This window comes from Electrophorus electricus, chromosome 14, assembly GCF_041902795.1.
Source record: "Electrophorus electricus isolate QZ-2024a chromosome 14, ASM4190279v1, whole genome shotgun sequence".
Taxonomy (NCBI): domain Eukaryota; kingdom Metazoa; phylum Chordata; class Actinopteri; order Gymnotiformes; family Gymnotidae; genus Electrophorus; species Electrophorus electricus.
Genome location: NC_137510.1, coordinates 25712529 through 25729311, shown reverse-complemented (window position 1 = coordinate 25729311; position 16783 = coordinate 25712529). Strand labels below are relative to the sequence as shown.

The following is a 16783-nucleotide window of genomic DNA, read 5'->3' as shown; positions in this document are numbered from 1 at the left end:
TACGAGTTGCTGAAATCCTATGGGCCAAATTCAGATCCTAAAATTCTAAAATCCGGGATACGAAGGATAAGCAATCGATTCTGTCTCAAATCCCTGTGCGGAACTTTTATCTTAATGAGGTGGCGGTCGTTAATTTTTTGTTACAATAACTAAGGTATGTGAGCATGGTTTGTTGTCTCTAATGATAGTCACAGTTCTGAGGCAGTAAATATAATCGGAATGGCAAAAAAGCAAAATGATCTGACTGTAAACTAACTAGCTGTTTCACTTTACGCTCCAAAAAATTAAAAACGCACAAATGGACGTCCAATAATGTAATGTAACTCAGGGGTAGCAGTGGTGTTTAAGGATGGTCAACAGTTTTAAAGTGCAATAAAATGGCATATCATTGAAAAGCACAAGTGAAAATCAGTTATTTAAAAAATCAAGAGTTGAATTCAGAGGCAAAAATTCGGATACATCATTTCAATGCAAAACAATTCAGTGCTAGGAATTCAAAGGCTTTTAAATTTCAAAATATGACGAGACAGATTTGTTTCCATGTCATATACACTTCACCTACTTTGCATGTTAGCTTGTCAGTTCACTCCTATCATGATCAAACATGACAAGTTTAGTGTGAAATATACAGTAGATTTCTACACTGTCTGATACAGGGGGCATTCATTCTGCATTTGTATTACTTGTAGCCCAACTTCCAAAACTGCAAGCTGGTATTTTCCTCCTTAATACTCCATAGATTTAAGTGCTGCTGAGCATTCGTTTTATTACGTTTATTTCCCGACATGACATCTAATTAAACCAGTAGTTTATAGTGTGGACTTATTTTCAGACTACAACATTTATCATGTGTTTTCTCTTATATAGAGGTTGCGTTCTGGCGCTTTTATTTTGAAGAATAGTAATTCCGGTCGCTGTCTTGGGGAAAACCAGATAGAGCTGATGCTTCCAGTGCTTACCAGCCCATATCAAGGAAGGGCAAGGTAGCATAGCTAGTTAGCCAGCTATCTCACTGGTAATGCGTGGCGCCCAGCTAAAACTAGGCATATATAGAGAGAGAGAGAAAGAGAGAGAGAGAGAGAGAGAGAGAGATTGTGTGTGTGTGTCTCTCTCTCTCTCTCTATATATATATATGCATGCATATGTATGTAAGAAGCTCTGTCGATAATGCTGTGGCTTGAAAACTGCAACGAAAACAATGGTGAGTGATATTCGGTGTTCATTAAAAATAGGAAACATTTTTTTCCACAGTTAAACAGATGCTTAGCTAGTAAAATGGTTAGCTCATCAGGCTAGCTAGCTAGCTCCTATGTGCTTCTTTTGCGGGGCAAATATAAATAAAATAGCACAGATTTGTTTTGCTAAATCGGAGTTGACGTTTAGGCTGTAAAGTGGTCTTTCGTTGCTTGGTAGATAGCTAGTAGACACGAAAGGCCGGTGTCGACAGCGCTCTCACTGCGTTCAGCTGTTAATACCTGACGTTCAGTGTTTTTGCTGAGTGCCATGTTTACAGTGTGAAATGTGGATCCACACTGAAAAGTAAAGGCCTGCACACATTTATGGTTAAGCTATCTCACTGAATGTGTTTAAGACGGAATCACGTACGAGAATGCAGTCTGAAATGTGTCATCTGGAAATTCAAAAGGCAAGAACATTTTGAGCATTATAGTTAGGTTCGTTATACCTGGCAGGAACGGGCGGTCTGCTTCCATTCGCGCTCTTCTCTGTTCTCTTTTAAACGTGTCATCCCCTTGAGGACTGGGGTTTCTGTATGCCACAGGCGCATAAAAGCACATGTTGAGCGTGTGCAGTAGGCCGGGCGTTGCTTGTGTGTTGACGTATCTTGGGGTTTTATGAGGTCAGGTTGTGTTTCTGCTGTGTATAACACGTGGCTTTAATCCCTACATCCCAGCTACTACATCAAACCCTGTGTGAGTCCGCTCCAGGAGCCAGGCCCCTCCACAAGTGAAGACATAACATCAAGCCACTTGATGTTGCGCTTCAACTTAGTTGCTTATTTGTAACTTGCGTTGTAGCTCTTTTTTTAATGTTGCAGTTTTTGTTGTTGTTGTTTGTTTTTTACTGTAATTAACAGTTCTACAAATGCAGACAGGTCATTCCTTTGTTCTCCTTTTTTAACGGATGCACAGCGCAATCAAAAAGAACAGGTGGGTGCAGAGTGAGCTCTAAGTTCAGTGATTTGAACCATTAGCTTAGAGCCGTGTACGTGCACTATGGCGTGAAATGGCTGCTCAGTTCAAGTCAACGATCAAGGCACTCAAAACCTTTTTCCATGATGTTGTTAACATAGTTTTAGACTGGGAGCATGCTTTCTATTGCGGACTGAAGCGTGCTTCACCACTCACTGTGTCAGTCTTAAGAATTTGCGCAGAATTGATGTATTTCTCCAACTAAGAGTGGAGGGCATTATACTAGAAGTGGGAAATGGGAGGTTTCCGACTCCAAAGTAGGAAAAGTCCATTTGAACGGTCTGCCATCTCGTCGAGTTTTTTAAACTGCTCTGAGATTCCTTGACGTCACCTCAACATGACGGCGCCCATCGTGGAAACTAAGAACAAATAACAACATGTTGTGGTTTTTGCGTTCAGTTTATATACGAAATTGCTAGAAACAGGTTGATACTTAAATAACTGAATGGCCAGTTCGTTTTTGTATCAAACACCTCGGTTAATTGTTTACATGAATGTCATTTCGCACACGCTCTTATCCAAAGCAACTTGCATTTTTTAATATCAGTATGACACTGCTCCCTGGGAATTGAACCCATGAGCTTGGTGTGACTGTCATCACACTCCCGCTTCTCTGTCAAGTGCGGAAATGTTACTGGAGCTTTTTGGCGCTGCTAACAGTGAACTGTCACATGCGCGTTAAAAACGATTCAGGCAAGCTAAATTTCCATAATCGAGTAAATGGTTCAGTTGTGTTTCATTGAATTAGGAAAAGAAAATCTGCAGTCAAGCAAAATTAAATATGTACCATTACAAAATGGTTTCTCTGATTATTCCCTCTTTATAACATATACATATGCTGTTTTCTTAAGAAGACTATATTTAGCAAAAGCTTAGCAATATATTTTCTTCATTGCTCTCAAAAACATTATTTTACTCAGCATGAAAGGCCCACAAAACGTACAGTAATTTAAGATTAAACTGCAGTTCACACAGTGTTATGTACATTTGAGACGTATGTCAGGGGAGCCAGCCATCTCAGTGAATTATATATCTGGGTCATCATTGAAATTATATATCTCCAGTAGTAATCAGAGCACTATGACCGCCAAACTGGGAGTCTGGCTTCAGCAGATCTCAAGGAACAACATGCAAGATCTCTGTCCAGAAGAATGCAGTCTGTCTGTCTGTCTGTCTGTCTGTCTGTCTGTCTGTCTGTCTCTCTCTCTCTCTCTCTCTCTCTCTCTCTCTCTCTCTCTCTCTCTCTCTCTCTTTCTTTCTCTCTTTCTCTCTCTCTCTATCTCATATTCTTTCTTTTTTGGGCATGGCTGGGATTTGTGCATTTAATTGTTTTGTTTGGTTTTTTTCTTCTTCATTTTTTCAGCCAACTGCTTCAGCCAACCAGTTTTACTGATCTAAAGCTGTTTGCATGTGGATGTCAGGCCAAAACATGGATGGAAATAAATAAATAAATAAATTTATATTCATTTGCTCAAGCAAGCATGTCTTAGCGCACAAGCAACCCAAGTAATATTCTTTAGCCGTGTAGCTTCTCTTCAGTGCTGCTTATTTTGTTTTCTAAAATAAAGCTATGGCAGAATATTCTGGACTTTTTTCAAACTCAATTGCATTTATAATTACAATGTAGTTACAGTTTAATTTCTTATGTCCGTACATTTCTGTGTACAATGTGGTGGCATATTCTGGACTTTTTTTCAAATTCAAACACAAACATGAAAATGTTAGTTAAATGGTATAGTTTCAGTATGCATTATTTAAGACATAATGCAAATTCAAATGCATAGCATGTATTTACAATGGCTGCCAAATGTAAAATCAAAAGTAATTACATTTTCAGTCTTAACAGTATGACTGATATTAACCTGAAAAACAATATTTAATTTTCAATTGCATTTCCCTCATGCTCCAGCTCTGCCAGTATGAAAATGCAGTTACAAGTTGTCAGAGGCACTCCTGTCAATCAAACAATGAAGGTGGGACATTGGGAGGGACAAGAAGTAACTTTGGCAGTGCTGGTTGTGTACAAGCATACTTAATATGGTGGTATTGGTACTCCACAGGCATAGGTAATGTGGAGGGGTGTCAATAGCAACTGTGGCTAGTGACATTTTAACACTAGACAACCAGGACAAGGACACTCCTGTCGAAAAGTTCCTGTTTTTAGGTGTGGAAGTGACTTGCAATCAGTGACAGATAGGCTTTGTGCAGAGGAGCACAGCACTGCCAGAGGATCTGGATAGCCAATGATGAAGATTCCTGTTAAGGAGTAACACTGTGCTCATGGTCTTCATTTAAATAATGCAGTGGGTTTAAAATATACAGTTCAGGCAAAGCAAAGGAGAGTAATAGACATTCAGGGACAGTCACCAGAGTTTTGTTGTTTTTCCTCAGGTTAATTTCAACCTCAGGTTTAACCTAGAGAATAAAAGTGCCATCTATAAAACCTCAACAAGTTATGGTCTCCGTCTCACTCACTGCTGCTATCATTAACTACCCTGCAAGGATTCAGGGCCTTATATTTTTCGTGACTTGTCAATTCATAAAATTGCACACCTATGTGCAAAATAATGAGCAAACCATTTGCAGACTATTGAAAGAACATTTTAATGGATGGCTCCCAACACCAGTTAGCAGCCACCAGAGGGAGGCCATGAGCCGGGAGCTAGGGTTCGTTAGCAAATGCCAGTCTTTTGCAAAGCCTTGGTGTGAGACGTATGCTATGATTGCCGGTAATTGGTATAGCATTGGACAGCAGTTTTCTGACTTGTTCTCTGAGGGACAGTCTTTCTTCTGTGTGTGTCTGACTCTAGTTGTTTTCTGAGGAGAGTTCACTTTTCTATCATTTGTTTGTCTACCAATTGTTTTGTCTGTCTGTTTTATGTACCTTATTCATAGGGAGGTGGATAAGGAGGAATTTATTGACTAGTGCAAACCCTGGTTTGCTCCATGGACTAGGCTAGTAAAGGCCAATGGGTAACTCATTGATTAAGGTACTTGACCTATAATCAGAATGTTGCTGGTTCAAGCCCAACTGCTGCCAAGTTGCCACTGTTGGGCCCCTGAGCAAGACCCTTAGAAAGACCCATGGTTAGCCATGTTTCATTCTGTTATGCATGTTCTTTAAGACTATACTGAATAGACAGTTAAAGTTTAAAACTCGCTTACTTTGTTAATGAGTCACATTCAGTATTCAACGTGCAGGCAACATTATACCTCAATAAAAATTGACCCATGCACTCTAGGTGTAGAATAACTACTTAAAGCAATACCTAATGTCCATCAGCAGATGCAAACACAAACAGAAATTCCTCAAAGTGCTTTTTTCATTGAACTGCAATGCAGTCCTTTAACCCCCACACTAAAGTTCACATGTCTATGTCTAAATCACATCATTTTCACATACCCTGGCTTGACCACTCTGCGACCCGGTTTGGTAGCAACAGGTGACTGAGTATCGATAAAGTCTGTGGCTGTTCCTATTCAATGCATTATGAGAAGTGTAAAGTTCAGGCCTTCTGTGGTTAGAATCTCCCATTTCCAATTGGGTTTGTTCAGTCTGAGACACATCTTGCACTTGTCTACAACTCCTCTGAATAACACTCCCACAGTCTAACTCTATTTGTGCCAGTGTGATGAACAACCCTGCCCTTCCTCCAGCCAGTGTAAGGTTAAAATGTTTGCAGTCTTACACAGTCACCTTAGTACAGTACATCCAGCTGATTCTGTTTCGCCATTGCTCTGTGGATAACCTGCCAAAGTGGTTCTGTGATCCCATAGCTGGCTGAATGTCCTAAAGTCCTAGGATATAAACTGCGCTGTTGTCCAAAATCACAGTATCTGGAATACTCTGACCAGCAAAATGAGCTTTCAGTACTTTTCTTAATGTGCTGGACTGTGGTAAATAGTCAATCTCCCAAACATTTGAATAATAATAATAATAGGTAGTCGTTACCAACATAGTTGAATAAATCAGTGCCAGTTTCCTTCAATGGCCTTTGCGTCATATTGCACCCCAGTATGAATTATTGAGTTCATCTGGTCATTCATACCTTGCCAATACGCACGCTCTCTGGCCCTCCTTAAGCAGCCTCCAACCCCCAAATGAGAAGAGTGGATGCCCTGTGCAGTCTCTCCTCTGAGAGTGTGGGGAATAACAGCACATCTTCCCATAAGAATGATTCCATTTTGGTAGCTCATTTCTGGATGCAGAGCATCATTCGTTGCAACTGTTTAGGAGCACTTAGCAGCAACTATATTCTCCAAGCGTTTGTGATCGCTTTGCATGGTGACTTTGCATTCATACATACTTTTACATATTAAACACCATGGCCAAGAATTCCTTCTCTTTTTGAGCATTGCCACATTCTGTCCATGTGCTCTACTCAAAAATTTGATAGGCATGTGCAGCACCTAGACCTATATCTGAATCATCACCCTGGACAGTTGGTTCTTCCTCTGGATTGTATTACCAGGGCATTTGAAATGGCTTCTTTCAGTTTAAGAAATGCATCCTTATGTTGAACTGTCCATTCCCAGATGATGTCCTGATGGGTCAACTGTCTCAGGCTTGCACAGTTGTCTTGGTAAGAGCTGAACAGAGAGGTAATTCACTATCCCCAATAACAACTGAACAGTTTTCACATCTATTGCATATGAGTCATTGCCTGATCATTCTCTGGGTCAATTTTCTGTTGGGTAGCAGTTAGTAAGTGTTCTGTGCAGAATTTCCAACTGCCGTAGTATAAATTTATCACCATTTATCCTGATGTTTCTCTGCAACGAGTCAAGAACTGTCTCAGCTTTTCATTGTGGTCCAATCTGTGCTTCTCTCTACAGGCATGATGATCCCTCTCCACAGAAGATCCTGTAACTCTTCCTTTTTAATGATTTCATCATGGTGACTGGGACTCTCCTTTTTGGTAGTTTGTATTCCCCTTCCAGACAACCATCGCAAGCAAACACATCCCTGTAATTCTCTTTAATTTGCGCCTTTGTCCACTCAGTATCTGTGTACCTTTCTGCATTGACGCCATCTGTTGCTGAGATGTTCTCATGCCAGCCTTCTTGGCTTTACTGGCTCTCACCTAGAAATGGCACTGAACAAGTACTGTACACCACCTGAAATTTAATCTCATCAAGTTTCTGATTTCTTTAAATCCTTAATTTAACTATGCATTTTCCCATAATGTTTCAATACTTGCAACATAGTCTTTTTGCTCACTTTGTGTCAGGATTTAGAAGGCTTACCACAATCAGTCTGGAATTTCACAAGATCTTTGTCTAAGAGCATGCCAACCAACCTCTGACATTCCTTGTTTTTATTCTAGTTTCCACTATATTTTCAGTGTAGAGATGTGCAGTGGTAATGCTGACTATGTTCTCAAATTAACCACTTTCCTGTTCTGTAACCTCATGTACAGTTTTTTATGGCTTCTCTCAGGCTTAGACTTGCATTTTATTGCAAAGTGATTTTCTTTTCCACACTTCTTGCATTTCTTACCAAATGCTGGATACTTGTTTCTCTTGTGTACTTTCCCCACAGAATCTACATGTGACTGTATCTTTGGGATGTCTTTGACATCTTTTTCATTGCATGTACGTCATGCGCAACTGCACCTGAAATAGTTTTGTTGTTCTCTTGGGACAACACTATAGCCTTGCACATTTGTAAACAGTTATCCTGTGTTTTTCTCATGAAATCTATCCTGCAGACAACCTTGCTCTGTATAAGCAAATCTCTAACATCACCAAAATTGCATGTTCTGGCTAACACTTGGGAGACCTGTGACATAGCAGTCACTCTTGACCAGTGCTCTGATTTCTTATAAATAATATATAGTGTTCAACTGTTTCATTTATGCTAGGATTGTAATGTTTCATACTTTCCAGCAAGAACACACACTGTCACTCTTTGGCTGTCAGGCTGCCAACTAACATCTAATAATTCCCAACTGTTCTTTCTGATGATGTAGTAGAATCGCTTCAAATTCTTTGATTCCTTTATATCTCTCATGATAAGATCCACATATAGAAGGAATTTGTCCTTTCAGCATTTCAAGGACTTGGATAAATGGAGTCCAGAAACAACACTGGTGGAGGCTTTAGTTTGTCTGTCATCATGCTGGGAGCTTCAGTGCACAGCAAACTTTATTGAGTATAAAATATCTTCACTCAGCTCGCTCACCGCATCCTCTTTAAGTGAATCTGCTGCCATCATGTTTCATTCCATAAGGCTATACAAAGCTTAATATTTGCTTACTTTATTAAACATCACATTCATTTATATGCACATTCATTTAAATACATTTATAATTACAGTGTATTTACAATTGCACACCAAAGCAGTTAGCTGAAAATTGGAATGAGCTTCCAGATACAATACTGGATGCTGTGATTTTTCTAAGATGCTTTACAGTCATGGAACTATGACAAATGAGGTCAATATTACACATTTTAAAGGAAAATGTCTTTTTTACATAAGGTAGAAGTGAAATGTTTACTTTTTTACTTTGTGGTTCATGAACCACCCTGTACTGCATTTTCTACAGTTTGTATATTTTCCCCTTTTCAATCACATTTGAAAAGGGACACGCAAACATCGTCAAGCCGTTATTCGCTAACATGCTGACAACTATTTTTCCATTGTGGACGTTGTTGATTAGTGCTGATTAGTTGTGACAGCCCAAAACCAAATAGTTATGATGGTCTAAAAAATATACTAGAAATGGTCAAAGATTCCTTTAATGTATTGCACTGTTGAAACTTGGATGATCATTACAGTGCAGCTGCCTACATAATTGAGCTGCAGCGTTTTGCTGACACGTTTCATAGAGATTGGGCAATAAAAGACAATTTAATCAGTTGTAAACACTGCCAAATGGCTAATAAGAGCACTTCTACTCTTGTTGGTTACCTGACTGCATCCACAACAGTCTTGCAAAATGACAAAATATACCTTAAGAAGCTTTTCTTCTGACATTCTTTGAAACAATATGTTCTATGGTCCATTTGCAAAAAATCTGTTACAGGATATCACTTTTACAGAGAATCGGCATTAGACTGTCGAGTGTCTTCTGTTGCATTCTATACCTTGTTTTACCAAACTGTTGGTTAAATGATTAAATGTGTTTTATCCTGATTTGGTGTTTTTCGTTGTTTCGTGTTGAATCTAAACATTTCTGCAATCGTATTTTTTCCACATTTAATTACATTTTAAAGCACAAAATGTTAACTTAGCAGAACTGCTTATAAATACCAAAAATGCATTCAAATGTTTTAACATTAAAATTTAACACAGACATTCATTTATGTCCAGATATAAATTACATTTCTTTAGCCCAGTGTTAGTTTCTAGAAAGAGCTTAACACTCAACACAGAAAATACCGGTATATTATTTTCCATTCATGGGGCTCCATTTGCTAACCTAGTCCCTATTGCACCCCAAGTCCTGTACCATACTAAAAGACTAAGAAAGAATTTACCCACAGTTGTTTTTTTTACCACATATTTTTAAAAATTGCTTGTGATATGAGTTTGTGATATGTTGTTGATCTTTTTTACCATCATAGAGACACATAAATCAAAAATAGTCATATGTTTTTAGAGTTATGAAGTAGCCTTTTAGTGACGCTAAAGTTATTGCGTTAGCATACATATTGTAGTACTTTTTAGCAATCAAAACCTGCACTTACATTTCAAACATAACCCCACCAATTTGAGTTGCAAATAAATGCAGATGATTTTTGTACAAGCACTAGGTGTTTCATGATATGAACAATATTTTAATAAATGTCATGAGTCATCTTTGATCAAACTATTCAACAGATTCAGGAGATACTGATGCAGAGGCACAGTATAATTAAATGTAAATTAGCTAAGCTTATGTGCAAACGTAGTCCAGTAAAACAAACAAGCAAAAAGTTTAGTATAGTGCAAATAATGTGACACTAAAAGCAGGACAATAGGTAATTAATACAGGGCATTACATTTAGTACCCAATTAAGAAACACTGAGCAGGGCATACAGTATACTTTTTAGAGACTGTTTAAGGCTATGAGCAGGTCTGACCAAGATTATTTTGTTTGTTTTGGCATTTACTGTTTTCAAGTTTGTGAGGTAAAGTGCAATACAGGTGTCTACATTGTTTTTTCATACTGGTTAAATTAATAGAATGACCGATGTACACTATGCATAGAAGACTAATGCTTAACTGGGGCTCAATGGTTAAGGTACCTGACTTATAATTGGAAGGTTACTGGTTCAAGCTCCACGACTACTAAGTTGCCACTGAGTTGCCTGAGCAAGGCCCTTAACCCTCAGTTGCTCAAGTAGTATTCAGGCATATTTTTGTAAGTCGCTTTGGATAAAAGCGTCAGCCAAATGCCGTAAATGTTAACCGTAGGGAAAGTTTCCACTGAATTACTGAACGGTCTTCACTACTCTCTGTGGGACCTTGCAGTTAGTGGCTGTGGATGTGCTGTACTGCGATGCTTATGGTCAGAGTGCAATGCAGTTGTAGAAGGTCATCAAGGGCCATTTTGAATTTACTCGTTAAAAAGTCTCCTTAAAAAATAGAGGCAATGCTGGACTTTCTTTGTAAGGTGGGTGATATAGGCTGACCAACTGAGGTCGTCTGTGATATGAACTCTTAGGAAATTGACAGGAAATTAATTTTTTTCTACTGTAATGCCCTGTATACATTTGGGTGCATGTTGTCCTCTTCAAAAGTCAGCCATGAATTCCTTTGTTTTACTGGCATTAAGGAGGAAATTATTGTTAGCGAACCATGTAACAATGAAGTCTACGTCCTTTCTCTAGGTAGTCATTGTTTTTGGTGGTGAGGATTATAGCAGTGGTAGTGTTAGCAGATGTAATTATGGTGCTTAAGTGGTGCCAAGCAACACAGACATATACTGGTTGAAGAAGAGTTAGGAGTTAACACAATCTTTTGGAGCACCAGTGTTTAGAGTGAAGTATGGCATTCAAGGGCCTGTCAGTAAAAAAATCCTAGATTCAGCATCATTGTGATTATGGTGTAGAGTCCATAATAACTCAGTTATTATTGTCATAGTTATTATTACACAATTGTGAGAGCTTCTTTTTGATTTTCCATTGTGGACAGTATCAATAATGTTGATTAGTCATGGCAGTCAAACATTGTTAAATGTTAAGTAATGAATAACTTAAATTGTATGTTCTTTAAAATAATTTGACCTTCATAGTTGATCTTAATTTCTCATGAATTATGACACTGAAAATTATGTGTTCTGTGAACTGTTTTGAAGGAAAGTTTATTTTTGTCTTTGCTTTTCTTCTTTAGGAAATCTACAAGAATCATGGCAACTGAATGATTAACACAGGTTCTAGCACTACCTTGCTCTGACATCCCAAAATGCTTGGACTCCAGGAAACAAGACCCACTGGGACTCCCTCCACTAAAACGTACAGCTGTGTGGCATGCTCAGCAACCTTTCATGGTTTAGCATCTCTCTTGGTACATCAAGCATCTCATGCCAGTGAAATCTCGAGCCAGTCAAAGAGTATGTCACCAACTTGCAGTCATTGTGGTAGCCTGTTTGCAAGCAAGGAACTTCTTGAAAAGCATCAGTGCATGGTATTGCCACCTCCTGCCCCTCAAAGCATGTGCATATGTGAATGTGGGGAAGAGTTTCAAGAATTCAGTGCAATACAGGAGCATAAAAAGTTACATGAAATGGAAAAACAGGTCAAGGCACCATTGGGTGAGACTTTTCCTGTGTTGAATAATAAAGATTCTGAGTTCAATCTTGAAGTTAAGAGGGAATATAGCCCCTGTGTCACTGACAAAGTTCCCTTATGTGAGAACTCCCCTTTTCTCTGCATTGAAGAGTCACTTCAACAGAATACACATGCTGCTTCTCTGGCTGAGAACAAAGAGTCCACTAAGGACATATCTCCTGCGCACAGCTCCATCTCAGAAGAACATCATCATGCAATGTTGCAGCCCTCAGACTTGTCTTCCCTTTTAACAATCTCAGAAACACAAAACAAGTCTTTTAAAAATGAACCTGGGAATGTAAATTCTGAGATCATAAACAGATCTGATTCTAGAACTGAGGAATCACCAAAACCAAGTCAAGAAAAGACAGCAAAGAATAAGAACACACTGCTTAAATTGCTTGCATCTGCCTATATGAATCGTAGACATCCAGCCCAAATTAATTGGGGGCAAAGTAAGAGGGTCCTACCCCCACGAAAGGTTTCACCAAGAGCACCAATACAGGCAACATCCATATCACAAAACTCTGGGTGCTCTGATCATCAGTTAGGACAAAAGGTTGCAAAATATGGTCCCACTAGAGATGTTGTCATACCATCAGCCAGTAAGCAGAATGTAAAATCAAGCAAGACCTTCTTAAAAAAGAGATTTGTATATATGACCAAGACTTTCTACCCTGTGGTGGCACTTGAGACACATCAAAAACTATGCAGGGACAATACTGAGAGTAGGCATCAGTGTGGTCTCTGTCGCAGGGTTTTCCAAGACATGGACAGCTTGATAATGCATCATGCCTGTCATAGGAAAGAAAGAGTAAAAGTCTGCCGCTGCTGCCGGCAGTTTGTAATTAGTGAAAACTCTGTTCCAGATAACCACATCTGTTCTAGCTCACACGCTGGGACATCCAAACATTTTCCATTGATAGGAAAAGAGTTGCTAGCATCAGACAGTCCTACAACACTGCACACACAAAAATTATTCCACTGTGCATTTTGCAGTCGGAGCTATACACGGAGACACACCCTTAATAAACACAACTGTCAGTGGATAACCTCTCTTAAATGCTCTGCTGCAGCTCAGAAAGATGCCAGAGTCTGCAGTTTTGGAGAGGAGCATAATGCAGGAGAGCAACTCTCTTCAGTAGACCAGAAGTCATGCCAGGTAAATGTTGGTGTGAACACAGATGCTTATAAAGACCCAGAGCCTATAAAGTCTGAAGAGCTTCATGCTGTCTCCCCAATCATGGAAGAATATCAGATGGGATTAATGACACAATCTCTGTCTCTCAAATCTGGAGGAGGTTCAGCTAAGAGTTTCTTGCCGTTTCTTCCCAATTTTTCTAAGTCTACTTCAAAACCCGCTAAAGAAAATGTTGATAAAACAATGGAAAAGGAAAGTTTAGTTGGTAATGCAGTTGCCCAAGCTGCCTTGGAGGAGGATAGTGACACAGAGGCAAGTGAGTCTTCAGGAGGGGAACAGTGGACTGTGCCACTGGATGATGCTGAGATTGATGTGCTCATAGATAATGAAGAAGAAAATTGGCATTTGGAAGAGACTCCCAGGGAAAACTCTGATGAGGATGTTGTTCCCTTAGAAACCTCCATCAACAATGGAACAAATGCTGCACTGTCAGGAAAAGATTTTCAAGTGCATGTTTCTGATAGTGGTATAAGGCGTTTTTCTTGTAACAGGTGTCAGAAAAGCTATTCTCGGCGCTTCACTCTAAAAGAGCACCTTAAAATTTGTGGCGCGAGAAAATTAATAGAGCAACATTCTTTCGGAAAGGCGTCAACTAATATCCTTGGGCTAAAGAAAAGGTTTCCATGTCCCCATTGTGGTACATCATTTACCCGCAAAGACAATATGAACATGCACCGTAAAAGATGCCAGTCAGTAAGAAATGCAAATGCTCAAATAGGGAATAGGACATTGGATAAGAAGAATCAAGAACCCCGGGAAAACATGTTTGTTCTGCCACCAGCTTCTAAGAATCAAGTCAGACAGGGCGGCAGTAATAACAGTGGGGGTGGAAGCTGGGGCATTATGTCATTACCATCCATGCTTCCCAGAAAAGTGACTTGTGAGTGTGGAGCTTCTTTCACTTGTCCTAGACTTCTGTTTGAGCATTTGCAAATGCATGCATTGGAGTCCTACATTTGTTCTCATTGTGGTGAGAATTTGCAATCTTGGGCAGATTTTGAAGCACACCAACAATTACACGAGCAACATGCAAGACAGAGAAATGAGCAGGAAGGGTCACAAATACAGCATCAGCAACCGCCACATACTCACTCATCAGAGCAGAATTTGAAAAAACAGCCTCAGGATCTGTTGAAATCACATTTAAATTACAAACCTCCCACAGACCCGTGTGTTTGCCACAGATGTAAAAAGGTGTTCAGACTGCGTAGTTCCCTGCTGAGACACCTGAGGTTGAATTGTAGAGACGACATTGTTGCTCAAAAGAAATACTCTTGCTCCCGCTGTGGCATGGCATTCCAAAGTTCCTTATCTCACAAGGTTCACATTCAGGGCAATGTGTGTATACCTACTTTCAAACCGATCCGCTGTCCTGTCTGTGTTCGTTGGTTCAGTTGCCTAGATGGACTCAAAAAACATTTGGTGGCGCACAGCCAGCAAAAGGTTTTGGTATGTCAGATCTGTGGGCATAACTGCCCAAATCACCAAGCTCTTGAGGAGCATAAAAAGAAGGTACATGGCATGAACAGGGCTTCTGAGTCAGCCACTGTTCAGTCTGCACACGTTTCACAAAGCAGCCCGTCAAATGCCTTTCGTTGTCAGCTATGTCAACGCATTTACCCAAAAATTCAGTCCCTCAAGGACCATCTAAGGAAAGTCCATCGACCAAAAGATCAAAACCTGGTCACATTTGACACTTTTGACCCCAAAACTGGTGCACTCGTATCATCAAAAGAGACTATGCAGCAAAGCCAGTACAAACAGTTTGAGTGTCACATTTGTGCTCGTGTGTATCCAGATATTCAGTCCTTGAAAAACCACAGGAGGAGAGTACATCGTATTCTAGGTGGCAGACTTCAAACAATAAAAGGATTTGTGCAGCAAAGCCATTCAATTCAGTTTCAGTGTCAGATTTGCTTGCGCAGCTACCCTAATATAAGGTCCTTGAGAAACCACAGGAGGCGAGTCCATCGCATCCTAGGTGGTCTGGAGGCATTCAGGGGACTCACTCATCAAAGACAGGACAATCTTTTCAAATGCCAGATTTGTCAGCGCAGTTATCCCGACATAAAGTCCTTAAAGAACCATAGGAGGAGGGTACACCGTATTTTGGGGAGTGTGATCGAGTCCACAGAAGTCGATGCTACAGATATGGGACAGTCTCGGTCAGAGGTTTTTCATGTCACAGTGCCCAGTGAACCTTTTGAGCAGCAATAATATTCTAAGCATAGGAGATTTTACAGCAGTGCTGGACATCCTGTGTCCAATGTTACATATGAAAAATGGAGGATCAAGATTACAAAGACTTCTTTCACTGTTTGAGTATCAGTTATGTATGTAATAAGATAAAATAATTAGAACAGAATTTTAATGTGTGTGCTCTTAATTTAATCTTGCTTTCCCTCTGTTAAAACTAGCAAAGAGTCATTATAGTTAACGTAAATATATAGTACATTTAGTAAAGCAAACTCTTGCTGTTTTTTTTTTTTTTTCTCTTTGGTCATTGTTTTGGTGGGTTCCTGTTACCTAAATGATGGCTTTTCTCATATTTTATCTTCTCTCTCTCTCTCACACACACACACACACACACACACACCTCTTGATGACATTTTAATAATACGTCTGGTAAATGCATGCACAGCTAAAAATCATTGTAGAAAAGGTTTTATTTGTAAGCTCAGTGCATTTGTCAGTGTAGCAGAAATATTTAATGAACACATTTTGAAATACTTCATATTGTATTAATACATTTGGTGGCATCTTAAATTCATGTTCTCAGATTTGTTAAACATTAAAAACGTCAATTACATACATGCTTAATGTTTCAAGTGTCAATGTTTTCAGGTTTAACCATTTAAACTAATGCTGGTTAAGTTGTGTGTTTAAACGTTTTGTATGAATTAAATGGTCAGTATAAGACAAAATATAAGCATGAGATAAGTAAAGGATAAATGTCGATGACTAAGACATTGTAAAAGGTGCTACGTATGTTTTCATTTGGTTTTACACATGCACCTTAATGTGCTATCTGGTAAATATATAGTAAAAGGAAGTCATTGTGTTTATTTTTAGTATGAAACCAATCAAGAATTCATTCATTCATTTGTAATGATTAATGAATTACAAGTGTCCTTTTACATTAACACTACCTAACCAAAAGTGTATTCATGTTACATGACATCTCGTCCTAATCTGTAAATGCACTGGTTATAGGCCCAGCACAGCTGTTTTTTTAAATCTGTGAAAACAACAAATATTTCCGTAAAGAATGTAATATATTTGAGTTACTTTCAAAGTTTTCCCTGAAACGACATTAACAGGAGTGTTTAGAATTTTCAAAGGGTGAGATTGATTGACAGCCTCGGAATTAAACGTAACCGCCAAGCTGGTCAGTATGCAGCAGGCTGCAAATATGATCGCATCAACACTTTACTTGTATGAACATGAAGAGATGAAAGTCTGTTGGGGGTCTCAGTCAACAGCAGAATCTATGCCATGTTTAAGTAGAGGCGAATTAAATTCTCTGATTAAATTAACTGCACAGTTCATATTTTAAGAACGGATTTCAAGCGGCATGATCCTGGCATTTCTAACATAGTGATCATGTTTACATTA

General features: G+C 39.2%; 1 protein-coding gene across 7 annotated transcripts; it reads left to right on the top strand.

The window, feature by feature from the left end:
* The first annotated feature begins 927 nt into the window (after positions 1 to 927).
* Positions 928 to 15981, top strand: im:7147486 (uncharacterized). 7 transcript variants are annotated; one of them, XM_081696576.1, is made up of 4 exons: positions 928 to 1201; positions 6747 to 6793; positions 7047 to 7129; positions 11531 to 15981. In XM_081696576.1, the coding sequence occupies exon 4, from the start codon at positions 11603 to 11605 to the stop codon at positions 15383 to 15385; it is 3783 nt and encodes a 1260-aa protein (XP_081552702.1). In that variant the 5' UTR covers positions 928 to 1201; positions 6747 to 6793; positions 7047 to 7129; positions 11531 to 11602; the 3' UTR covers positions 15386 to 15981. The 7 variants fall into 7 exon arrangements, with proteins under 7 accessions (XP_081552702.1, XP_035386309.2, XP_026863103.3 ...); XM_035530416.2 differs by having other exon boundaries at positions 7047 to 7178; XM_027007302.3 differs by having other exon boundaries at positions 6747 to 6812.
* The last annotated feature ends 802 nt before the right edge of the window (positions 15982 to 16783 follow it).

Bases quoted from the DNA above. Each gene is read 5' to 3' on its own strand.
- im:7147486 (XM_027007303.3), top strand. From the start codon at position 11,603: ATGCTTGGACTCCAGGAAACAAGACCCACTGGGACTCCCTCCACTAAA.